The sequence below is a fragment of the Brachyistius frenatus genome, unplaced genomic scaffold, assembly GCF_029030835.1.
Source record: "Brachyistius frenatus isolate BFR_SWC_R1_liver_20210118 unplaced genomic scaffold, ASM2903083v1 Contig_142, whole genome shotgun sequence".
In the NCBI taxonomy this organism is placed as follows: Eukaryota; Metazoa; Chordata; class Actinopteri; family Embiotocidae; genus Brachyistius; species Brachyistius frenatus.
In genome coordinates, this window is record NW_027210741.1 from 423,821 (window position 1) to 450,591 (window position 26,771).

A 26,771-nucleotide genomic window follows, 5' to 3' on the forward strand; every position below is an offset into this window, starting at 1 on the left:
TACCTAAGATAAAAAAAATAACAAAAAAAAAACATAAATGCTAAACTATGTCTGAATTAACCGGAATGGATGCAAACTTAATTTTATTTATCATATGAGCTGATCATTAACATAATTAGTCACTGTTAGACACTCTAAGAAAGTGCTATCGCTGGAAAAAAAAAAGATTTTGGATATAATACAGCAATTATATCATACAACAAACTTCATTGTAGGCTATTTTTTTTAGAATCTAATATGAGATCAAACAAAATAACTGTAAGGAGTGGGCTACTCTGACATATAAGTCCTGCAAATATAAATATGATTTTTTTTTTTTTTCCTTTAGAAAAAATCTGGATGAATATAACTCATATGAATCCCTTTATCTTTCAGTACTGGAATTTCTGACGCATTTATTCTCTTTTCTTAATTAATTGTCAGACTAGCCCTAACTAGTGCAACGTGTTATATAGGCTCTTTGTTTATAAACAAAAAAAATACACTGCAAAAAACGACATGTTAAATCCATTTTCAGTTTTACTTTACATGCAAACTTAAGTAAGAAACTGTAAAAATGGAAATGATCCACATCTCTTAAAGGTCCACATAAGTTTAAACCTATCAGGAGGCAACAGATTCTTATCAACTTGAAACCTATGCTGTTTCAGCAAATATTTGCAATATCCGTATGAACTTTAGTGAGTTTGCTCTTTATAATACTGTTTGCCTTCAGATTTAATACAGAAGCTTGTGGTTGTTCGTTAAAAATGCTTTGTTGCCTGAACATGCACACACATGCATGCAGTCTAATACACTCACCAAAATAAGTATAATCCTGTAGAATATTACTAAATTGACAGTGCTTCTGCTAAATTAATCCGTGGAGACCATTTGTGTATGCCTCCACATTTTGTTTTAATTTCCTTTAAAAGTGGTATCACTTTAGATCTGCATGAGTTAGATAGGTAGATAGATATACTTTATTGTTCCCGCAAGGGGTCGTTTTTTTTTTTTTTTTTTAGCAGTCTTTTACAGGAGAACATAAACAATCCCCCTGTCATGAAGCATAATTTGTGGCAGCAGCCGCTGTGGACTCTGGGTTGTCAGGCGCTGCGCTCTGACCCGTGGTGACCTCTGAGGGTCCCCGACACAATCCTTTGGCTTGTTGCGCCACCCTGAGCCTGAACAGCAGCAGTTCACACGGTCCCCATTGAGCCCGGGGAAATTATCTAAGCTGAGTTCAGACTACATGGTTCAGCGGCCACAGGCGCCTTTGAAAATCAAATATATCAACTATGTGCGACAGGTGTTTACTCAGTCAAGATGCAAGATAATTTCATATTCTTCTAACTACATTTACACTAACCAGTATGACAGTGGTTGAACGATTATAAATCACTATCACTACAAAACTTAAATCCTGATCTGACAGACGTTGATTCTTGGTGATGATTAACGATGTAAATCAGAACAATATCCAACCTGTAAAGTTCTTATTTATTACAGACACTGGAAGAATGATTTCCCCCCCTTTAAACATAAAATAGATTTCTTTAAAGTCACAACCATACTGACTCACAATACACTAACGTTCGTTTTCTTCCATTATTGTAAACAAGGATTTAGATTCTTAAAAAAAGTAGCTTTGTAAATGAAGGACCCAACCCAAAGGACTAATATCACCTTTGAGTGCAAATGTTCTCCCTCCTGTGGTCAATATGGGGAACTGCTGTGGGTAGCATACTCACTTGAAGATTATTTGAGAGTGCAGAGAAATAAAGACAAAAGTATTATATATAAAAAGAGGTCATTGAACTCGTATTCTGTAAAAGACCATACTATTACATTCATATCAGTTACTGTGGAATAACAGAACTGCTTTCCAAACAGTAAAAGTACAAAAATCAAGTCAATAATATCCTATCATAAATCTAAAATTACACAGTACAAAAACTTTAAATTGAAAATTCAGCAGTCTATGGTTGTAGTTATAAGTTGTAAAACGACACAACAATGCTGACAATTTTATCAGTGACACACTATTAAAGGTCCCTATCAGACTCATGTGCATTTTCTGTAGATGTGCTGATCGATGATACGAAGAGTTTTACAGTTACAGTTACAATGTGTTGGGATTTCTGGCACAACATCAGCTCCATCCAAGACAGCAAACAACTGTATTATAACTTTAAATCAGTGGTATCACAATAAAGTTGTTCTTAATAATGAAAGAAATAAGGACACTAAATATGATTTAACTCAGTTTGAATATACTTTAATATGATACAAATACATAGTGTATCAAAATTTTACTTAGTATAAGTATGAAAAGTGAAGGCCTGCTTTAAGCATCAAAGTAAGATTTCTCATTATTCAAAACCTTCACAGGGTCATACTGTTGTATGTTTTATATGACAAGGATATTACACATATGTGGTCATAAGTCAGTGCTGTACTATCATATTTTCTACAAGTGGTATTTAAATTAAACCATTTTTTACAGAGTATCCTCTGAAACGCAGAAGATAAACTCAACAAACTAAAAAACAATGTCAGTAATTCAGATTTGTCATGCCAGTATAAAGTTCTGGTGGAGAAATACAATTAATTGTATTGGCCTAAAAGTACAATTTACTTTCTTTTAATCAGCCTTAAAACAGTTTTTAACTTTATACAACCCCTCCTGTTTCTAAAACCAGTACATGATTTTGGAGTCAATAGTGGAAAAATAATTTTATCTCAATTTTATTATTAAAGCCAAATACTTTGTTACTTGTTTTTTTTTTTTTTTTTTTATCTAATCAGATACTGCCCAGTGCACAGCTGTGTATGTATATGTCCCCAGCAATGCCGTTTCTTACAGTGATAAAATGCAATATAAAATGAAATGTAAACGTATGTGTTATGTTAATGTAACAGAATCTTTCATGAAATACTCCAATCTTCTAAATGGTTCATTATAATTTGCCTGTACTTGAAATAATATGGTTGTTTACTTTACACAAGCATATTTATTGTAAGTCAAGACAAGGAAACTTTCACCATCATTAGACACTTCAAATCCTTACTGATATAAACAGTTATGTCTTTTATCTTCATTTTATTTTATCCTTTCATCCTGACTGAAAAAAAGTCAATGATGCAGGTGAGGAAATAGGGCACTGAGAGTCGTGACTTCTCCTGTGGTGAGTTAATAAGTTGCCAATGACTGACTTTGTATTGTAATTGTTTCTCTATGTCATGGTTTGTATTCTAATTTTGTGGTTGTTGATGTTTTGATGTTTTTTTGTTTTGTTTTGGTTCTTGTGTGGATTACTTTTATGGGTTTGGTCACGTGTCCCACACGAATTTGACTATAAGCTATTTCTATATCAGCCTAATACCAGATGAAAATTTGTGTCTCCACTTCCCAGCAGCATGTGGCTGTATGTGACTTTTTACCACCATGTTCATGCTATATGATGCTGGAGAAGTACTAAGATTTCACCAGCACCAGTGCAGCAGCGAAACAAATATTTTATTAGCGCTCAAAGATCAAATTTAAATTGAACAAAAAAATCCTACTGATTTAAAAGTATCGAGTTATTATTCAAATTTGTTTTCGAAAGTGTCAAATAAAGTGCCTATTGTGCAAAATATCCCCTCATGACTGATGTGTTTATATCGTATATTAGGTTGTTTCACTGATGCATTAATGCTAAAGTAGCATTTTACTATTGGATCAATCAATCAAATGTCTTATTGATATCTCATAGGGCAATTCATTGCAAGCTAGGACAACAACACCACTCACTACAACATACAACACGATTGTTTGAGGAGGGGCTAACATGTTATATACAGTTTGGATTAGTTTAGTTCAGTGGTTCCTAACTTATGGGTCTGGTGCCCACTTTTGGGTCACAAGGTAAATCTAAGGGGCCATTAGATGATTAATGGGGTATGAAATAAAAAATGAAAAGGCAAAAAGATTCACTTGGTACAAGATTTAGGGGTCAAAGGTCACTGTGACCCCAATTCAGTCCATTCTCATGAACATGATATTTCAGCAATGCCTGGCTGGAATTTCTTCAAATGTGACACAATTGTTGACTTTGCCTCAAAGATAAACTGATTCGAATTTGGTGGTCAAAGTTAAAGGTCATCGTGACGAAATGTCTCTCTCAACCGTCCATCCGTCCTGCTCTTATAAGGTCAATATTTTAAGAGCACCATGAGAGAATTTCTTCAAATTGCCAAACATATTTGCTTAGAACCAGTCATGAACTAAAAAAAATGTTGAAGGTCAATGTCACTGTCACCTCACATTGACCCAGGCTTGTAAATGCGATATTTCAGGAATGCCTGGAGGGAATTTCTTCAAACCTGGCCTGGTCACTTGGCCTCAGCAATTAACTGGTCAAAGGTCAGAGATCACAATCAATGTGACTTTGCATCTTTCCCATTCTTTTGAACACAACGTCTCAGAAATGCCTTAAGGGAATTACTTCAAATTTGGCACTTACATGTACTTGAACTCAAGGATGAATTGATGACAGTTTGGTGGTCAAAGGTAACTGTGATGTCCAAAAATATATTTGTGGCCATAACTCAATAATTCAAATATCTAACAGGATAAAAATCATTATTATTTTTTTCTGTACATCATTCAACACTATTAAGGAGGAACAAAAGGAAAGATTGTGACCGTATTTCACATTATGACAAATTGATTAAATTACCCCAAGGTGTCCATCTAGCATGATGATGACATAGCTCTTCTATGCTGTCAACACTGAAGTTGTGTGCAAGGCATCCACGCTTTAGAATGTATAGCTTCCTTTCAGCAACATCTATATGGGTTTTGAGAGATATGCATATCGACTACAACTCGAGTGGTTAATGGCATACAACCGCTATGCTGTAATTGTAGTTTTGTTTTTATCAGAGAAACTGCAGGTCTTAAAAATGTAGTAGAAGTACAGATATTGGCAGAATGAAATGAAAAGTAAAGTGCAACTACCTCAGAATTCTTCTAGTACCCTACACACCAATACTGTGTGTGTGTGTGTGTGTGTGTGTGTGTGTGTGTGTGTGTGTGTGTGTGTGTGTGTGTGTGTGTGTGTGTGTGTGTGTGTGTGTGTGTGTGTGTGTGTGTGGGTGTGTGTGTGTGTGTGTGTGTGTGTGTGTGTGTGTGTGTGTGTGTGTGTGTGTGTGTGTGTGTGTGTGTGTGTGTGTGTGTGTGTGTGTGTGTGTGTGTGTGTGTGTGTGTGTGTGTGTGTGTGTGTGTGTGTGTGTGTGTGTGTGTGTGTGTGTGTGTGTGTGTGTGTGTGTGTGTGTGTGTGTGTGTGTGTGTGTGTGTGTGTGTGTGTGTGTGTGTGTGTGTGTGTGTGTATGTGTGTGTGTGTGTGTGTGTGTGTGTGTGTGTGTGGGTGTGGGTGTGGGTGTGGATTAGGTAACTTACAGTTTGTTTGCTCTACAGGATATTCCTGATTTAATACACTTGCATATGTACAAACGTCATTGGCATGACAATATTGACCAATGACTGAACGCCTCTCAAAGTTTAGACAGAGCAACACGTGAGACGGCCTCTGATTGGCTGAGAGCTGCAGCAGCTGAACATAATTAAGGGTTCCGCCGTCACTGTTGCTCCTGCTGTTTCTTCGAGAACCAGGTTAAAGTCTGCTGCTCACACAGGTTTGTCGGAACATTTACCGTTTTTGAACGCCAACATCCAGGCAGAGATGTCAGACGGTCATCTATTTACCCGAAGTTAGAGGCAGGATGCGAGCCGCCGAAAAGGCTGCTTCTCTGGCTGCCTTAAGCAGTCCTGAACTAAGCCACGTTTTGTCTCTTTTGTCCAAATCGTGTCTTCAGTTCCGTTTGTCTCACGATATTCAGTCGACAGCACGGTGCTGCCGACCGGCCGTGTGTCTTCAACCAGATCAGTGCGTTCATTTCTGCTGTCCGTGTGCATCGCTGAGAAACCTGCGTATATAGCCCACATGTAGCTATCCTTTGAGATGAAAACGGATGTGGACACGTAGCATCATCAGTCATCATCATCACTTTGTTTTCAAACTTCATCGTTAAATCTCCCTTTCACCTGCTTTATCACGGCTCTGAACACGGACAGCGTTGTTGGTGAATTAATTCGGATTATAAGTAGTGTATAAGAGAAACAATGTAACTGTTATGCTGTGGTGCATGTCGTCCCGCCATATTATTTATAACTCTTGTGTGTGTCCGACCTGGTAAACCCAAATCAGTCTTTCCGAGCACTCATGAGGAAGTGAGAGCAGCACAGGCCGAGGAGCTGACCACGTCCTTGTTCTTCATGTTTTAGTTCATCCAGGCGAGTTCACTCGTGTCCTCTTAATTGCCGCACAAAATGAAAATCTACTCGCAAACTCGTGTCGGAGACGCAAGCCTGTGAACATGCAGCGTTTTCTGTCTTTTCTTTTGGCAAAACTGCTGAATATGAAGCGCTGACATGAAGGCTTTTCAAATTATTCTGCGTCAGAGTCTGGACCGGTGTTGCGATTCTGGTACCAACATCACCATTTGAGAGTTGGGGGGAAAAACGTCAAGATGAGTTCTGTTGGAGGCTTCTGACTACAACCAAATATGACTTTAAAAGAACAATTTGCTGTTTTATAGACGGTTTGCACTGTCTCTTGGCAGGCAACAGTTGCTAAGCAACCAGCAGAGATTCCAGGAAGTTCCTGGTCAAAACAATAACTCCTTTTCCAGTGTATGGTACGGCTCAATCTAACTCTCTGCGACTTTTTTTTTTTTTTTTTTAGATTTCCATCAGTAAAAGCTGCAGATGTTATCTCGTACCTGGTACAGTTTTTGGTATCGCCTCCGTTGAGGTTTCAAGCGAGCTGAACAAATAGCTGCTAAAATGTGACGGGAAAACACTGCAGACCACTGATTGGTCAGGAGAATCATCACTCGCTGGACAGCCTACACAAACCCACCATTGTTAACTTGCCAAGCTTCAATAGCGGCCGCAATATTTCTTCTTTTGTCCCACTGCGTTACTCGATTAGTGGCAACCTGCAAAAAAAACAACAACACAGAGATGTAGGAGTTAATCTGTTGCTGAAAAAAGGATTCAGTGAGTGTGTGTATCACGTTAAGTATAGCGTTACAGTAGTTTCATACTGTGTTATGACCAGCATCACTGAGGGGGTCCTGATTTCATTGGAAAACCAAATTTATTGAAGGACCTGGTACCCAAAGCATGTCGGTTTGAGGAGAATAGCAAAGAAAATGGCACAAAATTGTGCAGCACATAATCTTACTCTCACTAGCGGGAGGTAGAGACAAAAGTTAAACACGGCAGGTTTAACATTTTGCCAAGTGCAAAGTTTAAGCCTTTGTTTTGCTGTGACAAAGATTGAGATTCACCTGAGGATAAATGAGGAGACGGAGATACTGATGGAGAACGGTGTGCAGCAAAGGACTACAATTTATTATTCTTATTTGGCCAACAAAAAGGCTGACCTTTTTAAAATGTGTAGTATACACACAGACAGATGGTGGTCAGACAGTGGTCACACAGACAGGCAGTGGTCAGACAGACAGACAGACAAACGGTGGTCAGACAGACGGTGGTTAGATATTTAAGTATTATGAAGATGTTTCAGAGCCCCAACCTGCTCTATAATGAAGGCAAAGACATCAAAATGTATCAAAACTGAACACTTCAGTCAGTCAGCTCATTCAGATGCTCTCACTTTGTTTTGTTTTTTTACCTAACTAGGCTGCATGCTCTGTTTGTTTGTTGGTGCTGGTGTCAACGAAAGAAAATGTGGGTGTACTTTACATTTTTTGGGGGGGAGTGGATGCAGTTCAGAGACGTACTTGGTGTTTTATAGCAAACTTCCTCCAACAGGAATCTGTGGAATGTAGCTCGAGCCCGAGTGTTTGTCGTCTTCTCCCTTTTTTGAAAACACATTTTGTGACACATGCCCTTTGTCGTGCGTGCGTGGTGGTTACAGTGCAGGCGGTAAAGTGACCGTGCAGATGCAATCATGTGTTTTTGCCCTTGAGTACAGGAGCAGCTTTCATTCGGGCAAACAGAGGGAGAGTTTGTGGCTCTGTGATTGGGGAGCAGGCCGCCACCCTGTTGTCACTCTGATTCGGTCATTTGAGAATACCAGTATCAGCCTTTCCGTCTGTTTTGGGTGTCTTAGCAGAGCTAGGAAGGACTGAGTGAGCTGCTATTTACACAACAGTCAGCTCTGACAGGCCTTGAGGCAGGAATTTCCTCTCACACTTTAAAAAGTTATAAGAACAAACTTTTACTGATGTCACTGAATGATGGAATTGATTTAGAAGGAATCATGTGATGTGAGCAGCAAATTAAGGATGAGGCTTAAAAAACCTCATCACGCGTCTGCATGCAGTATTAAGAGAGAACTGAGTTACTGTGGACGAGGTTCCTCCAAATACTTTTACGGTGGAACTTCTTGGTATCACAGTTAAAAACAATGATCCTGTTCTTGGATGATTTGATTCAGTTCATGAACCACATCCAGTATGATGATGGTAAGCCGGCCTCGTGTGTCGAGCCATTTTATTTCTTGGAGCTCATCCAGTTGACTGTCGGCTGCTTCATGTTATTTCCTCAATGTTTCCTGGCATAACTTTAAAAGTATTTCTTCTATTCAAGCTAATGAAACAATGTCATCACACAACCTGACAGAAACAATGGATTACTCGGGTCGACACGAGGGCTGCAACTAACGGTTGTTATCATTAGCACTTAACCTGTTGATTATTTCCTCAATAAATTGATTGAACGGTTTGGACTTTAAAATGTCACAAAGTTGTGAAAAATGTCAAGGCACGGTGGTGCAGTGGTTAGCACTGTCGCCTCACAGCAAAAAGGTTCCGGGTTCGAATCCGGTCCTGGGCCTTTCTGTGCGGAGTTTGCATGTTCTCCCTGTGCTTACGTGGGTTCTCTCCGGGTTCTCCGGCTTTCTCCCATCATCCGAAAACATGCACCTCAGGTCAGGTTACCTGGCGCCGCGCTAGTGGCAGCCTGCTGCAGCAGCTCCCCCCTGAGAGCCCCCCTGCTGTAGTGAAGAAATTTCCCCTCGGGGATTAATAAAGTGAACAAAAAATTTAAAAAAAGTCATTTTCCCCAAAACCCAAGAACTGCCTGAAATGTCTTGTTTTGTCCCGACCAACAATCCACAAACAAAATATGTTCAGTTTGTTACCTTTGAGGACAAAAGGAAACAGAAATGTTTTTCTCTTTTTTTTAATAAGATGGAAAAAGTAAATTCTGTGTTATTTTGTAAAAAAGACAAATCTAAACAATTAATCAGTTATCTAAATATTTGGAGATTTATTTTCTGTCAATCAACCGATCAATTAATAGAGTAATTGTTGCAGCTGTAATGGACATAATCATGTTCAAGAACTGTTTTAATAAGTGTTCAATTAAGTCATTTTCAGACTCGGTAGCCACACGCCTCCGGTGTTGATCGGTCAGTCCAACACTTTGTTCCAGACCGAAATAATTTAACAAAAATGATTCGGATAGTCACCAAATTTGGTAGATTATCTCCAGAGGATCAATCCCGCTGACTTTAATAACCCTTCACTGCCACCAGCATAGTGCGCTGGAGTTTCTATTTAAATTAAATTTCCCTCTGCAGAAGCAGGTGAATATAAGTCGGTGTGGCACGAGTTTATTGTGCGGTTGTATTAGAATGGTTGTATTCTCTTTGACCTGCATTGTAAAGGTCGTGTGCCCCAATGTCGAGTTGGTAGCTGCGACCTTTGATCCACTTCACAAATCCCATCCTCCACCCTCCCTCCCCTGTACATTTCTCCACCGCGAGGCCATGTGACCAGGAGTGTGAGGTTTCACCAGGGAGGTCAGGATCTTGCAGTCTTGAGCGTGGTTGTCTTGTGCAAGGTCAGCCTCTGTGTCCTAAAACCAGTTTTGAATGTGACTGGAGGAGAATGGACACGGGTCAGGCAGAGGGTTGAAACACGCCACACTGAAGCCACATGAGCCCCCACAAGCATCCAGCTGCCGTGCAGCGACAAACAGCCTTCGCCCTGTTTATCTGTGACTTGTTGCCGAGTGTCAGCTGCTCTGCCCTATTCAACACTCGGTGACACCTTTTTGCAAGTTACTTCAATATTGGCTCTTCACCAGACTAGTCAAGAAAAAGTGATCTGTCGGTTGCCTTGGAGCGTCTTCATGCTTACCCCTGTAAATCTTATCTGCAAGCGGATGTACACAAGAGTATATTGACTCATCATCATGTTTGACTTACTTCCCCTCAGGGCGACGCTATACTATTTGTGAAACTGTTGAATTATCGATGAGGTATTGGCAACTGGGCGGCAGCAGATCCAACAACAGGCTCTGATAAGTTAATAACTTATCAACATTTTGTATTTTTAGAAAAAAAAACTCAATAGTGAAACACTGTGTTTCTTCTTGTCTACAAGTCATGAAGTTGTAGACAAACTACGACTTCACCAGCACGGAATGTTGCAATATGTCTTGACACCCTTTGAGGAAGTTACACACAACAGGATCCGAGCAGGTCCCGAGGTTGAAAGAAATGTCTTTCTCTTCGGTAAGTCATTTCAAGCGGAAAATCTGAAATCACAGACAGTCTTTGACCCACATCAAGGACACAGAGGAGCCATTGATTTACAGATGTAGGGCTGCAATGATTTTGTCTTTTACGCCATCATGACATGTTTACTTTTGACCTAACCATCTATATCTCTATGTATCTATCTAGTTAATTTTTAAGAAGTAATCAGTCACCTTATCTTTGCATATCACTTAACATTTCAACTATTTCAGATGATAAAAAAAAAAAAACCACAGCTTTGTGTTTTTTTTTTGTTTTTGTTTTTTTTAACTTCCATATGTTGTTTAATGGGAAAGGTCCAGTAAGGGCTGCTATTAGACACTATCCTTATCTGCCTATGCCGCAGGGTTTATAGTTCATAGATGTAGATTTAGATATAGATATAGATACCCAGTTTACAGGCTCATAAAACAAGAGAGAAGGGGCATCATCCTCACGTCTCAAAGTTTGCCCAAGGCTAGACCTTTTTCGTTTCGGTGGACGCCATCTGGTGTCACGCAGCGTATGCAGTTTACGCCGTCAGATTTAACTTTAACCTGATTTTAGAGAGAAGTAGATCAAATCAGTTTTTAAATGTCTGGCCCTAAAACCGATGCTTTCACATGTTGAAATGACAACTTGCGTTGGCAGATATCATCAGTTGCAGCTAACTAGCTATTAAGGCTTCATGAGTTGATTTCTGGTTGACTTTGTATTGTTGAAGTTTCCAGCCGACTCCTTTTAAAATGACAATCCTGTTTGGAGTCTTAAACTATGTCCTATTAAAGATGCATACATGAAAGACTGTTGAAGATACACGAAGGAGACATACAATGTTAATGCTAAATAACAAAACAGCGTTGTTGTTGTTGTTGTTGTATGTATGCTGTGATGTAAGCATGTAAGATCCGGCTGTTTTATCATTTTAACGTAGGATGTACTCCTTGGTCTTGGATATAACATTTGATTCCTAGGAAGTTGTAACCTAGTAGTTGGCCGAAACATCCTAATGATTGTATATTGGAGTAATGCATACTAATGCTGCCTTCAAATCGAACTAATAAACTCGTCGTTACGACACGGGAAGTCGTGCACGGTAGACGTGACAGTCGAGTGGTTAAACATCGTTGCCAGGCAACGGCGACATATCCACAGACGCTAACAATTTTGCCAGTGAGCTGGCGGGTAATGTAGTGCAGGAAATGCAAATGTATATAATGACAGATGGAGAAAGTGAAGCCATTGGAAACACTGGGGGGGGTTTTGGTGTCGTGGCCAACCTGACTTACGACAACTTCCATGTTTACCAGGAGATGCACACTGGCTCAAAATGCTTTTTTTTTTTCTGCACAAAGTTATTTGGAAAACAAAGTGGCTGTAAAATATTTTTTGCAGATTCATGTAGTAGGTGTGAAAGACCTTCCTCCTGAGATTTGAAAGTGGCAGCTTTGTCGAAAGGGGATTATGTGCCCTGTGTTTAAAGGCTTCCTGTGTTAATCCTTCACTGATAAGGCTGTAATAATGAGCTTAAATAGTTTAACCCGACGCTCGACAGCTAAGCCGACTAGCAGCTCAGTGTCTCTTTTAAGAGAAACTAAAACATTTTTCGAGGAAATCAGGTGTGTCAGGCACAAGGATGTTTTGTTTTCCTGGCAACTTCCTGGTTGTGGTTTGAGCGGTCCCTCCACCAAATGGTACAGCTGAAATCGGCTCGCGAGCCGCAGGCAGCTACCAACTGGTCTTCGTGATGTGCTACGTGTCAAATGAACCCACTACCCTCTCCACCTCTTTTCTCCAGTGTCTTGTGTTTGTGTGCGAGGGAGTGGGGTGACTGGTGAGCTGGCTCTGCCATTGGCTTGTCATTCCTCACAGGCCAAGTATGGAGAGTGGAGGTCGTGGGGGTAAGGGGTGGGCGGTGTAGTACCTTTTGCCTCCAACAACCCTTAGCCAAACATGACGTCAGCATGTGTTAATCATCTGACTGGAAGGCAGACTATTAGAGTAGATCTGTATATCACTTATTGCACTACCTAATCTAATCTATTATTTACTTTTTGAGTAGTTATTTATTAAATGTTTAAAAGGGAACTGAGGAATTTGTGTGAATTACAGATGCGTAAGCATTTATTTATCCATTAGTCAGCTGGCAGAAACTCAATACCTTTTGGTTTTGGACTTTTAGTCAGACAAAACAAAGACATTTGAAGACGTCACACGGGCTATGCAAAAGAGGATTTTTATTTTTTATTTTTTTTTGGTTTTTACATGTAGACCAAACAATAAATGAACTGAAAAAAATATCAGCATATCAATAATAATGGTCATTATTTACAGCTTTAAAATTATGTTTGATATTACACAGAAATGTAACTAAGTCTTGATGTTTGTAACGCTGTTAGTAACACGTTTATATAAAAAAAAAAAATCATTGTCATCATCAATTTCTACTTATTTCAGAAGGTTTGGGAGATTTGCTGATATGCATTTGGTAGTTAACACGAGTTAATACAAGGGTAACTATTCTCTTATTATCTCGGGATCTATTGCAGGCTTTATTATAGATGAATGAGCAGGACACACTGTTTGGGGCTTTTGGGCTTTTGCGTCAGTGTGACTCAAAAGTTTTTTTTGTTGGCATAAAATCCTGATAATAGCCAGAAAATATAAAACATCGGCATGTTCAGTGTACATGTTTCTGTTACACTCCACAATGATTCGCCTTTTTTTTTTGTTCTCTACGTTCACAGCTGATTACACAGACGGTTTGCTCTCGGCCTACTTTTTACTAACTTTTTTTAATTGGTGTGTAATTCTTTGTTCAACTAGATTCAGCTGTTTGGGCACTCGGCAACACAAGAATCGCACTCGCAGTATCCAGATAAAGTGAAAAGTTATTGGTGGTTCACTGAACATGACTGAGAAAGAATCACTGAGCTCAGTGCTCTGCTCATTCGGAATTAGTCTCTACTGTTATAATCTGTGGCCCTCGTTACTTTTTACGCCAGTTCCACAGACAGACACGTGTACCCGTGTTCATAAATGCAAAAAGGCCATGACATTAAATGTGTGTTGAAAATGAAAAATGCGAGTTTGAATCAACCTGTTTGCGGAGTTGTGCTGCAATGAGTGAGTGGCTGGCGGTGTCTCATGGGTCTGTGTTTCTGTTTGAAAGGGGCGTGTTCCTGCTATTCATAGTTGTGAAAACTTCAGAGGTCTATTAGAGGTTAGAGTGAGTCCTTCTAATAGCAACGGCTGCAGCACAGGGCCTTTCAGATAACTGGACCTCTCCACTTTGGACACAGTGTAGACATTTCTTCATTTACACTCTGTATATCTGTGAGTATAGAGATTCATTTTATTTTAGTTTGCCAATAATCAATGCTGGACCTGCAGATAATCTATGTGGCTACATTTAAGGTTGTCATGGAGCTGGTGGGATCATTGCTGTGCTTTCATAGCGGCTAATAGTAATACTGAGAGAAACATTTATGAGGTTTAATGTGGAGTTTTTGATCATGGTAGTAAGCTTTTTTTTTCCCCATCCAAGAAGACAAACAGTGCTGAATAACGGTAATGAATCTTTCCAGTACTTTTGTGGTCAGTTGATGAATGTGAGAATTATTTTAACACTAATCTCGTTTCAGCACAATGTACCGTGTCTAAGTTGTACTTACAGGTGAATGTAACAAACATTAGTTTGTTTGGCAGCTTTTTTATAGTACTTTGCTCCAGTTGGCACCGGTCCCGTTTGTCATGGGCTCTGTGTTAATAATAGAAGTAGGTGAGAAGTCAATTGTTACCTCCAATTGGTGATTCACGTGTTCATTTACCCACAAGGCTGCTGCCTGCCATTCCAGAGGTCAAACAAGTTGACCTGAATGATGAGGATGAATACAGTTGAGGAAAAACATGAAATATTGGAGGACTAAGTTAGTAATTGCTTGTTAGATGTATTACTCGGTGAGTTTCAATCACTATTTCCTGCTTCTGGTTTCTTTAATTTGCATTTTACATGTAATTAAAAGTCCCAGCAGGTGGTCTAATTCTGCTATATTAAAATTTTAGTAGAACGGAGCCATTTGTCCGGGACTTTAAAGAGTGAGGTTTCAGCCCAGTGAGCTCATCTCTTAAACATTTCCAGCAGGAAGCCTCTCTTCTTCTCAGAAACAAGTGGTTCAGCTCAGCGTCTGCTGTTTCTCTCTTTATATCTCTGTGGAGGCTTGTGATCAGAAAATGTGTGTCATATTTCCTTCCTGTGTCTTTGTTTCCAAGTGCACAGCTGTTTAATAGGATAGCACAGCTTCCTTTTGTATACAACATTTGTGGAAGAGCAGAACAAAAAGGACAGAAGCCGAACAAATATTTGTCTTTTAACAGCGTATTTCTGAAACCATTTGAATTTGTGTTAGATGCGTGTTTTTGAAAAATATTTGCATCTTTTTAGTTTTGTGAATTTTATAGAGACATCTTATTGAAATCTTATTTAGCCATTAATTAAAATGCTCTTCTCATTCAAAGAAAAACTATTTCTTGCTGTTTTTTCAAACAACTAATTACCGTTGATATTTTAATTTTGTATTTTTATCATTGAGTTTATAGTCTTTAAAAGTAACGATTACACAAGCTGAACATGCATTAGGATAAAATACATTTAAAATCTTATATGCAGCTATTAAAGCCAAATAATCAAATACAGTAACCATGAAGTGGTGGATCATCACTGAATCACAGTGCTGAACGCTGCTGCTGCTGCTGCGTTGCCCTGAATGATTCACTGTGAATCTATCCTTGAAGCTTTTATTCTAGTTCTCTATGGTTTTTGTATCGCTGTTACGTCAGTACGCCAGAAGTGGATGTTCATGTCACAAAAAGAAATGAAAGCTTTAGACATAATTCTTTAAAATAAAGGGAGTTTTCTTTTGTAGCAGTTTGAAAGTTAACAATTTCAAACTCGGCACAAAGTTTTTGAACATTTTGTTCAGCTGAGAGTGTCAGACATGAGCGTGGCAAAGTCAATGATTTACATCAAGATCAAAATGGGTAAATAAGTAGAAAAACGAAATTAATTTCTACAGGGCATATTCAGCATTGCATTTAGTTTTGAAATGCAATCACAGTGACCTTAGTGAGCCTACCATGACGCCAGTATTCACATCCACTACTTTCAGTTGGGTCTCTTGTTGTAATGTTAAGGGTAATTCACAAGAAGATCATTTAAAAGGCACAAAACAAAATTTTTCCAAGAATGATTCCAAATCGTCCTAAAATACAAAATATTACTAAAATATTGATACCAGTCACAGCAGGTGATACATTGTCTTGTCTTTAAACAAACCTCTGAGTTTAAAAAGAACCAAAACGCACATGCAGAAGTGAAGAAATCAGGCAAGTTTCCAAATTATACGGTCTTCTCTCTGTTTCCCAGCAGGGTTGGTGCAGAACAGCCATGCAGGCTCAGGAAGTCCTGAGGCAGCTGCGGATTCCCGAGCTGGACGACATACGGCAGTACATGCGAGGCTTGCCCACCAACGCATTAATGGGTATGGGTGCCTTCGCCGCCATCACCACCTACTGGTTCGCCACCCGGTCTAAAGCCCTCAAACCACCCTCTGATCTCAGACTGCAGTCAGTGGAAATACCAGTAAGGGATCTCTTCTTTTTTTTTTCTTTCTACTCTCTAGACTGTGTATTCATCTGGGATTTCTTTTCCGATTTTAACAGTTGCAATAATCTGAACTGTATCTGTCCATCCACCGTCTTGCAATTTTTCAAGTAAGAACATCATCTAGCTGCAAGAGTGCCAAGAAAACTCAAATTTGACCTCATTCAGCAGGAATGTTAATAACGTTTTCTGCAGGAACTTAATCACAGCTGAAGTTGCTGCAGTTCTTCAAATTACAAGCCAGGATATCTTCACTTATTCCCACATTTAAAGTACCAAACACCTGGTCTCACAACTTTAAAGTAAAAAGTGGACTTTATGGATATTTGTTTTAGTATTTTAAGGTGCTAAATGCTCAGATGCTCCACTGCTGCTCATCAGTAAAGAAATGTGTTGAGGTATTGTGACTTAAAATAAATTTAAAGTGATGAAAGAGTCGGCTGGTTGTTACATTTTGGATGTTTTTTTCCTCGTAGGGGGGAGAACGTGCGAGAAGATCAACGCTGCTCGACAGTGATGAGAACATGACGCACTTCTACAGCGACGCACTAACAATATATGAGGTGTTCCAACGAGGGTTCAGAGTATCAAGTGAGTGTCTCCCTTGTTTAAGTTAAATAGGAAACTCACTGAAGACATTGAAAGGAATATAAAAGTGAGGTTTTATCTCTTATCGCAGATAACGGACCTTGTCTGGGATCGAGGAAACCAGACCAGCCGTACGAGTGGCAGTCTTACGGAGAGGTGAGACGTGGACCACAGACATTGTTAATATCTACCAGAGTTAAAATTAATATTTAAAAAAAAACTGTTTTTTTTTTTGTTTTTGCGCAGGTGACAGACAGAGCAGAGAACGTCGGATCAGCCCTCATCCACAGAGGACACTCTCACACAGGAGACAAATACATTGGCATCTTTTCCCAGAACAGACCAGAGGTACAACAATTCAGCCTTTACTCTTATATCGCACTGTTCTGTTATGCAAATATATAATGGTAACATGCAGGCCAATCGTTCGTATGTTCACCGTTCTGTTGCTTAGTGAAAACTGATACTTATACCTCATATAGTGGACTTAAATGATCCTACAAATAGGGCCCTATCGGTCATGATATTTTTGTTGACAAAATAATGGCAATTAACAATTGAACTGTCTTTCACTGTTCATTTTTTTATTTAAAATAAAAAAATTAAAACAATAACTCCCTCCTGGCAGGTCTACCTGTTAGTACCATCTGACCTCTACAGCTCATCCAGAATACAGCAGCTCAACTGGTCTTTAAAAAGGGTTGGCACAGTGGCACAGTGGTTAGCATTGTCGCCTCACAGCAAAAAAGGTTCCAGGGTTCAAATCTGGTCCTGGGCATTTCTGTGCAGAGCTTGCATGTTCTCCCTGTGCTTGCGTGGGTTCTCTCCGGGTTCTCCGGCTTCCTCCCAAAAAACATGCACCTCAGGTTAAATAGTGCGCTAGTGGCAGCCTGTTGCAGCAGCTCCCCCCCCGAGATGCTCCTGTAGTGGAAAAAAAATTCCCCTCGGGGATTAATAAAGTAAAAATTTATGCCACTTTTATAGTGTAAGTCTAATCATAGTGAAATAAATTGTGACAAGTCCACTGGAATTGCGATGTAAAAGTTAGTGTACCGTCTGTCATCAATAACCAAAAGCCAACTACCGTCTAGCATCACAAAGACAGAATACACAATATATACAGCCACATTCCTGTTTCCACTTTCATGACATCTGTAAATATATACAAATTATTTCCTTTATAGTCTCTTTCTCTCATACTTGATCAATTCTTCTGTATTCTTACAATAAGATAGTGACGTGGCCAGTTGTAATTGCACTGTTCATTTTTTTTTTTAAGTGACTAAATCTAATAATGTTGGTCTGTTTTCTGTGCAGTGGACCATTTCAGAGCTGGCCTGTTACACGTACTCCATGGTGGCGGTCCCGCTGTACGACACACTCGGCGCAGAGGCCATCGCCTACATTATTGACAAAGGTAAAACAATAAACAAAAGTGCACCTTCATACACTAACCACACGCCATCTACAGCGCGATCAGTGTTCGAGATCACGGACGTTGATAGTGACAGAATAAGTGGTTAATGTGGTGCCGTCTGTTTTTCAGCCGCCATCTCAACAGTGATCTGCGATGTACCCGACAAGGCTCGGATGATTCTGGACTGCGTCAGTGGAAAAGGCAGAACTGTGAATATGATTATTCTGATGGAGGCGTTCGACAGCGACCTGGTGACCCGCGGGCAGGAGAGCGGCATCGAGATCCTGAGTTTGAAGGAGTTTGAGGTAAAAAGAACGAACAGACGAATCGTTTACTGAAGACTGCAATATAAAGAAGGTTCCTCAAATCTGCAACAACGTCATGTAGCCTCTTGAGTATTTTTACAATCATAAAAACAGGTGTTTTTGGAAAATTAGCTGCTAATTGAGTCACAAAGTCACATGTTCTTGTTTGTTTATCTTGACCATGCTGACACTTTTTTTGTTTTTTCCAGGCCTTGGGTAAAGCTAACCATCAGACACCAGTGGTGAGTAGGAACAGCACATCTCATCTTACCTGCTGATTGCAAGATAATTGAGGCTTTCCGTTAATATTAAATTACTACAATGAGAATTAATATTTCAACTTGGATAATTCGCTGAATCAGCAGGCGAAATCTTGGAGAAAAGTAGTTTTTTTTACATTTTTATTGGAGATCTGTGATCTGATTACAGCCTCCCAAACCAGAAGACCTTGCACTCATCTGCTTTACATCTGGAACCACAGGTAATTCCGGGACTGTTTTAACTCTAAAATTTAGGATATGTTAATTTTTTTTTTAACATCAGGTGTCATCCTAATTGTGTTGGTTTTGTTTTGTTTGTTTTTTGTTGCTTTTCAGGAAACCCAAAAGGTGCAAACCTCACTCATGGAAATGTAGTCTCCAACACTGCAGCTTTCATTAAAGTAACAGAGGTAAACATACACACCCGCGAGGATATTTACTCACTAAAATCTTTCTGAACAATAATAATCCAGATGAGATAAGAGAGTCGATGACAAATTCATCTTAGTAACCTTCAGTTCAAAATGTGTACACACAGCTGCATGTTTCACAACCTTATTTTCTTTCTCAAGAGTCAGAGGTGAAAAAAGCACTTCCCACTTCTCTGCATTTTGTAGAAACCACAAAATTTCTTTACTTACAGTTACTATTCCTATTTTAAGATGCAATTTAAAGCTTTTAAAATAAAAAATAAAAAATCTTTGCTTTTTCAATCTCAAATACATTATCTAATCCTAAAGTCTTAGTTCTTTTTTTTTTTTTACCGTTGTTTTGGACACGGGGAAACAATTTTATTCAATTTATTTGTTAGATAAATGAATTAAAAACAAGAGAGAGCAGAAAACAGTCTCCCGTCTTTTGACCTTTTTAAATAAAGGCAGCTAACTTCTAAAACCAAACATTTGACCTTGCGCTCGTGATTTAGATCAATTCAAATGTAAATATTCAGCTGATTGATAGACTATGCTTTAAATCTGAAATCCGTGTCTGACCCTCTGTGATCACCCCTATATTTCCCCTCCCTGCCTCTGGTGTGGATCAGGGTACACTGAACCCCACTGATAAGGATGTGCACATCTCCTTCCTCCCTCTGGCCCACATGTTTGAGAGGGTGGTGGAGGTACCGTTCGCCCTGCTTGACCTGCATACTTGCATGTGTTTTGTTTTGTGTGTCCTCCGCAGGTACACTGCATGCTGAACCTCCATGACATTCATGTATCCTACCTCCCTCTAGCTCACATGTTTGAAAGGGTTGTACAGGTATGTTATGGACTAACTTGCCTTCAGATGTGTAACTTGTGAACGGAGTTGAATTAGTGAAAGGATTATTGTAAGACGAGTGCTGCATTTCTTTAAGCTTTGTTTGACCTTTCAGAATTACAGTTTATTGTCTGTCCTGTCGTGTGTTTTAAGAATATTTTGCATACAGTAGAATTATAGTCTTCATATATAAATGACAAACATACATGTCACAAATGTAGAACTCTTGATAGAACCAATACTTAATATGATTTTAATAAAACCATTAAGCTGCATGCCAGGATTTCCCGAAACTCCTCCAGATTTGAGGTCGGGTATTTACTGAATACTTAATTATAAAATACTTGTACATACTGACAGTTAAATGGTCAGAGTCGTCTGCATACTCATTTAAGTAATTTTGTTCAGACAAAACACTGCATTCAGCAAGTGTAGCTTATTTTGTTATGTGTAAAAAAAAAAATTGAAAAAAAAAGAAGGGTTTGTCCAACCCACAGTCAATAAAGATGATAGATATTTATATTCCTTAGAGTATTAAATATTGTTTGACTGTTATTAGTTCTGAAACTTGGCTAATGTGTCAGCATCTGGACTGGTGTCAGCTAACTGAATGCCACCAACAGCAGGTAATAAAGAAAACTGGTAGTGTGGTGTGGTGTGATGTGAAATAAAAAAAAAAAAAAAAAACGGCAGTGGGTGTAAATAACAAGCAATGGGTGTGTAGTGTGTCTAAGTGCAACAACAGTGCCCCCTTGTGGTAAAGATGTTCCACATTTTTATTTTGCAAAAGTGAACGAGCAGCCTTTTTTTTTTTCTTCTTTCAGGGTGTCATCCTCATCCACGGGGCTCGAATCGGCTACTTTCAAGGGGACATTCGACTGTTGATGGATGATCTGAAAATGCTGCAGCCAACCATTTTCCCTGTCGTCCCACGTCTCCTCAACCGCATGTTCGATAAGGTCAGTAAAAGTTTTTTTTTTTTTTATATAATTTCTCGTGTTTATTCTCACTTTTCTAGCCACAAGTATAATTTCTGTCTGCTGCCTTGTTTGGTGTTAAATGTAAAATGTGGTGACTCTGTGGAAGACTACTAGCAGTTTTTCTTGTTTCTCTCCAGGTGTTTAGTCAAGCCAACACGCCGCTAAAAAGATGGCTGCTTGATTTTGCCTTCAGGAGGAAAGAGGCGCAGCTTAAGAGTGGAGTGGTCAGGAAGGACAGCCTGTGGGACAAACTCATCTTCAAAAAAGTCCAGGTAATCATGACACGGTTCTTAAAGCACCTTGTCTTTTCTGCTACTTAAAAAAAAAATACTGCAGATATATTTAGCTTGAAAATGAGGTTCAGTCCTGTTAGAAGGTGCAAAGATGATCGGGAAGGAGGAAAATATATAAACTATTCTCAAATTTGAACCAATCCCTTTCAGTCATTTTTTTTTTTTTTTTTTTTTTTTATAACTGAATCTCCAGTGAGTTTTGTGTTGTATGATTAAAAAAAAAAAAAAAAAAAAAAGGAGCGCAGTGTTTGTTATAAATTTGGAGTCTTCCTGTTTGTTTGGCACTCTGCAGGCCAGTCTGGGCGGCCATGTGAGACTCATGATAACGGGAGCAGCCCCAGTGTCCCCGAGCATCCTGACTTTCCTAAGAGCTGCTCTCGGCTGTCAGGTGAGCCACGTCCACGCCCATCTCCCTGACAGACGGGCAATTTTTTTAAATTTTTTTTTTTTTTTTTTTTATCACTAACTGTCTTTTCACTAATACCATCCACGCTTTTTCCAGTTTTATGAAGGCTACGGTCAGACTGAATGTACAGCTGGGTGCTCCATGTCAATGCCAGGGGACTGGACAGCAGGTAAAAGTTCAAACTTCCACTAAAAGTTGCTAAAGACTGTTCTGATGGACCGCAGCCTCACTCTGCTGCTGATATGTAGGACATGTAATGCACTGTGTGGATGGTAACGATGCTTTGAAACAAGACGCTAGACTGTGACTGTTCTCTCCTCAGGTCACGTCGGGCCTCCTCTGCCATGCAACCATATTAAACTGGTAGATGTGGCAGAAATGAATTACCTGGCAGCCAATGGAGAGGGAGAGGTGAGGAGCGAGCGTTATTATCAAATACATAGTGTGGATTTATTTATTTATTCTATGTATTTCATTTTCACTTTTTACACAACTGCTGATTTTTGTCGAATTTTCTTTCCTCCCAAGAACAATTTGACACTCGTTACATGTTTCGACACCAGCTGAGCCTTTAAGGGGAGACCGTTGTAAAAGTCTGCTCATTTTAAATCAGCGTTAGCAACAGATACGAGACGGGAGAAAGCAAATATTTGCAACCATATAGTGAGTCCTTGGTAAACAATGGGAATGTAGAGATTAAAAGGCGGGTAGATCATTATGAATACGTGCAAAACTTGAGAAAGTTCGCTTCCAGTAAAAAGTCAAATCTGAATGTTTGTGAGCTGGAAGGTTAAAACGTCTTTATATTTGTCATCTCTCCCGCTGTAGGTGTGCGTCAAAGGACCAAATGTATTCCAGGGCTACCTGAACGACCCCGAGAAAACAGCCGAGGCGATCGACCGGGATGGATGGCTGCACACAGGAGACATTGGAAAATGGCTTCCTGTGAGCAAAATGAGCTGAATGACATCGACTCCGTAAAATCAGACTACTATTGTTGTGATACTTCAACTGAAACTGCTCTTTTGGTTGATTGCAGAATGGCACTCTGAAGATCATTGACAGAAAGAAGCACATTTTCAAGCTGGCACAAGGAGAGTACATCGCGCCGGAGAAAATAGAAGTGATATATAACCGCAGTGATCCAGTGGCCCAGATATTCGTTCATGGGGACAGTTTACAGGTCACCAATTCATTGATCGAACTCAAACTTCTTTTTTTATTTGTATCTACACTGATATGTTAAGCAGCTTGTAGGAATGAATCTTCATGTTATCCATGTTGTATTTTTAGGCCTGCCTGGTGGGGATTGTGGTGCCTGATCAGGACTTCTTACCTATGTGGGCCAAGAAAAAAGGGATTGAAGGATCCTACTCTGAACTGTGCAGTAACAAGGTCAGATTTGTTACCATCATCATCTGAACATACAGCTCAAATCTCTGCGCCTGCCTAACATTTCTCAACTTTTTTTTTCAGGATGTGAAGAAGGCCATTCTGGAGGACATCCTTAATTTAGGCAAAGAGGCAGGACTCAAGTCTTTTGAACAGGTGGGTGGTGACAAGTGGCAAGGGCTCCTTTAACTCACTACTGATTCTTTATTTCTCACCTTCAAATTAAAGATGAAATAATGAATAGCTTTATTGTCCTAAATGGACTGATCAAATTACTAAACTATTTCAGTAATCACTTAGTTTGCTAATGCATTAGTAACAACCTTTCATTTATGAGAAAATACTGCTTTTCCTGTTGAATCTGATGTAATCTTAATATCGGAGCATTTTGAACACTTTACAATTCGCAGGGCTTTCTGTGACTGTTGCAATAAATAAAGCTTGATGTACCGGTGGCTTTTCTCAAAAATTGCAATGCAGTTTGCAGAATTTTATGTAATTTTCTTTTTGTCATCACGGAAATAAAATTCCATCCCCTATTACCCTAATAAAGTAAGAATCATATGTAATCACTCTGTGATTAGTCCCTCCAGGAAATTGCAACTGGAATAATTCATGGAAATGAAAGTAATATCTACAATATTTGCTTGAAATTTTGCAAAATTCCTGAGATTTTTTTTTTTTTTTTGTGTGTGTTTCCTGAATAAACATTCAATAGCGGCTCTACTGAAGGAAAGTAACCCTTTCCAAACAAAACTTTGATCAACAAAAATATTTCCTCATTTACAGTCAGAAAGGCTCTGCAACCTCTCGGCATCAAAACAAACTGCATGATTTAACTACATTTCCCATAAACCCCATTTTGCGGTTTTCCGGTCAGCCGCATGTGGTTTGTTTTGATGATGATGATGATGAGGAGAGGTTGAATTGCCTTGTTGAGTGTTAGGACTCTTTTTTTTTTTTTTTTATTAATTAAGTTTTATTTGGAAAGGCTTTCTTTGTGCACCAATGTCTTCAGGACAACTTCTATAAAGAACATTTATTGTATAGAGAAATGGTGGACATTTTGCAAAAATGACTGCTCCTCCTTAGGTACACCGTTTTAGCATTAGTTATTTCGATAGCAAAATTGTGATTTCCTTGGGGGGGGGGGGGACTGACTTGATTATCAAAATGATTACTGTTAATAATTTGTCATCTTTTTTCCCCCACTGCAGGTGAGAGACATTGCGTTGTACCCAGAGATGTTTTCTATCCAAAACGGTCTGCTGACTCCCACCCTGAAGGCCAAGAGGGCCGAGCTTCGAAGCCACTTCAGAGAACAGATTGATGAACTTTATGCCAAAATTAAGATGTGAGTTGGGATCCAGGATGACAGGATGACTGTCATTTACAGCACACAGCCACAACCAAATCATCTATTGAGGGGATTTTCCTTTTATTTTATTTTTGCCAGTGACGATCATAATAATTTTGTGGGGACTGCTTTCTAACAAGTTGAATGAATCTTATTTTGAAGTGCATATTACCGCCGCTTCGATGAGTAATTGTACAGCTAACACAGGCTAACTTGTGAAGAATATCCCAGAACATGTCATCATGTTATTGGTATAGTTTAACTAAGAACAATGGTTAAAATTCACAAAGGGCAAATGTGACTTACTTTGCCTTTTATTGCCATTAAATCTGACTACTTTATGGTGAGTCAAGCTCCTGAAAACATTTGAGCAACAGAAAAAAACAAAAAACTTTCAATTGCCTTTACGACTATTTATACACCAGATGATGTGGTAATCTATTTAAGTTGATATTTAATGTAGTCATTAGACATGTAAATAGTGTATCTGCTGGAAAAGTATATTTGTATGCAGGGCACAGTTGCCTGATACGCTGTAGTTGTAATTCCCTGCATTCCCGTGTTTCTCAGAGCTTCACACTAAGACTGACTTGATGTCAGTGTAGAATTTAGTTAACGGCCTATTGGGAGTCATGTTGCTTGACAGAAATCTGTGTTTCTTTGGTTATTTTTGTTCTCTTATAACGATGCATGTAAAAAACTGAATGTTGCTGTAACGTACATGTGGTGCCTGTTGAGATCCAGGCTGTTGGATAAAGCTGCATAACTGTTGTTTGTATATTGCTGAAGTATTTGAGGCAAACATTTGTTAACTATGGTCTCTAAATTCATTTTAAAAAGCCACTTTTTAAAAATAACTCCCACATCATTGTCAGCATTTCAAACGATTCATTGATGGTCCATGAAGTCCCCATTCTTCATTTTAGCTTTAAAAAAAAAAAAAAAAAGGTTTGCTGTGAATTCACATGTTTTAAGTGACTTAAGATAATTATGCACATCTCATCATGCCAAGGACTCCTTGACAGTCCAAGCCATGTTGTTGGGTTGTTTGTTTTTTTGTTTTTTATATGAAAAGGGCAAAGGTGCAGTTTTGTGCTGTAATGAAAAGTATAGGATCAACTGTACCAAATAAATATTTTCTTCAAAAACGAATGTTTAGTTTCTGTTTCTTTTAAATAGTTAACACATTTTGACAGGCAAAGTTTTGATTTTGTTTTTTGAAATTGCCAGTAAAGTGCCTCAAAATGAGACATTACTTCAAGTTCCCAAAATAATCATTTATAAATGGTAATGAACTATTTAACAAATGTTTCATAACACACTGTAGTTCTAAGTAGCTAGAAGGACATTTTGAGTGTTTATTAATTTGCAGTATTTGTCAATAATTATAAAATATCAATGAATACCAATTTCATATTAATAAAATTTTACTATATTGTAATTTGTTTTCTGTTTATAAACCAGCATGTATTTATGGTTAACATTTATAAATGCTTAAAGACAACCCATTATGAGTTATAAACCATAGACACATATATACAGTGAACCCTCGTTTATCGCGGGGGTTACGTTCCAAATAGAAACCGTGATAGGTGAAATCCGTGAAGTAGTAACCTTTATTTTTTTTACAATTATTATACAATGAAATACTCCATAATACATTGAAACCAAAGAACAAAACCTTTTTACAGGCCCAAGCATTTGTTTAACAAATAAAAGTACTGTATAAATGTTGTTTTTTTACAAATAACTACTGTACTGTAAAATAATAATTTGAATCATCAATACGAACTGAAGGCTTCAAATTGCTGAGATCGGCACCGCCCCACTGCGACCCGAGTCATTGGATTAGAACGGGAGAAAATGAAAAATGATTATGAAAACAAATACAAAGTACAGTAGGACAAATAGTGACTCGTGTATTTCACTGCTCTTCTGACTGAGCCGCTGCATCCTGACTCCGCTCTGCAGCGGTTCTTTCTTCTAAAGCCGGCGGTGCAGGTGTGGTTTTTCAAGAGAAGAACACAGTTATCGGCTGGGCAAAAAGATTCTTATAAACCGACATGCCACCATCGATTATTTTTAATTTGGTAAGCTGTTTTACGTACGTGTACATATTAAACCGCAACGTTATTGACAAACAGGTAGAGAAGAAGCGGAGAGACTGTTTAGCCAATCAGAATGCAGAACACAATGCACGATGCAAATCCGTGAAGCAGCGAGACCGTGAAAGGTGAACCGCGTTATAGCGAGGGGTCACTGTATATA

At 38.9% G+C, this 26,771-nt stretch overlaps 1 protein-coding gene across 5 annotated transcripts; it reads left to right on the forward strand.

Annotated features, from left to right (window-relative positions):
- Positions 1–5,574: 5,574 nt before the first annotated feature.
- acsl1a (acyl-CoA synthetase long chain family member 1a) lies at positions 5,575–25,655 on the forward strand. Of its 5 annotated transcripts, none has more exons than XM_069715356.1 (21): positions 5,575–5,661; positions 16,009–16,224; positions 16,722–16,836; positions 16,925–16,989; positions 17,080–17,181; positions 18,151–18,250; positions 18,380–18,555; positions 18,765–18,797; positions 18,985–19,036; positions 19,152–19,225; positions 19,858–19,935; positions 20,900–21,034; positions 21,193–21,327; positions 21,641–21,736; positions 21,851–21,923; positions 22,077–22,165; positions 22,583–22,699; positions 22,794–22,937; positions 23,048–23,149; positions 23,231–23,302; positions 24,364–25,655. In XM_069715356.1, the coding sequence occupies exons 2-21, from the start codon at positions 16,030–16,032 to the stop codon at positions 24,502–24,504; spliced, it is 2,094 nt and encodes a 697-aa protein (XP_069571457.1). In that variant the 5' UTR covers positions 5,575–5,661; positions 16,009–16,029; the 3' UTR covers positions 24,505–25,655. The 5 variants fall into 5 exon arrangements, with proteins under 5 accessions (XP_069571457.1, XP_069571460.1, XP_069571461.1 ...); XM_069715359.1 differs by lacking the exon at positions 19,858–19,935 and adding an exon at positions 19,998–20,075; XM_069715360.1 differs by having other exon boundaries at positions 5,619–5,661; positions 16,012–16,224.
- Positions 25,656–26,771: the final 1,116 nt, after the last annotated feature.

Bases quoted from the DNA above. Each gene is read 5' to 3' on its own strand.
- acsl1a (XM_069715356.1), top strand. From the start codon at position 16,030: ATGCAGGCTCAGGAAGTCCTGAGGCAGCTGCGGATTCCCGAGCTGGAC. The intron at 18,798-18,984 runs GTGAGTAGGAAC...ATCTGATTACAG, and splicing joins CTAACCATCAGACACCAGTG to CCTCCCAAACCAGAAGACCT. The intron at 19,037-19,151 runs GTAATTCCGGGA...GTTGCTTTTCAG, and splicing joins CTTTACATCTGGAACCACAG to GAAACCCAAAAGGTGCAAAC.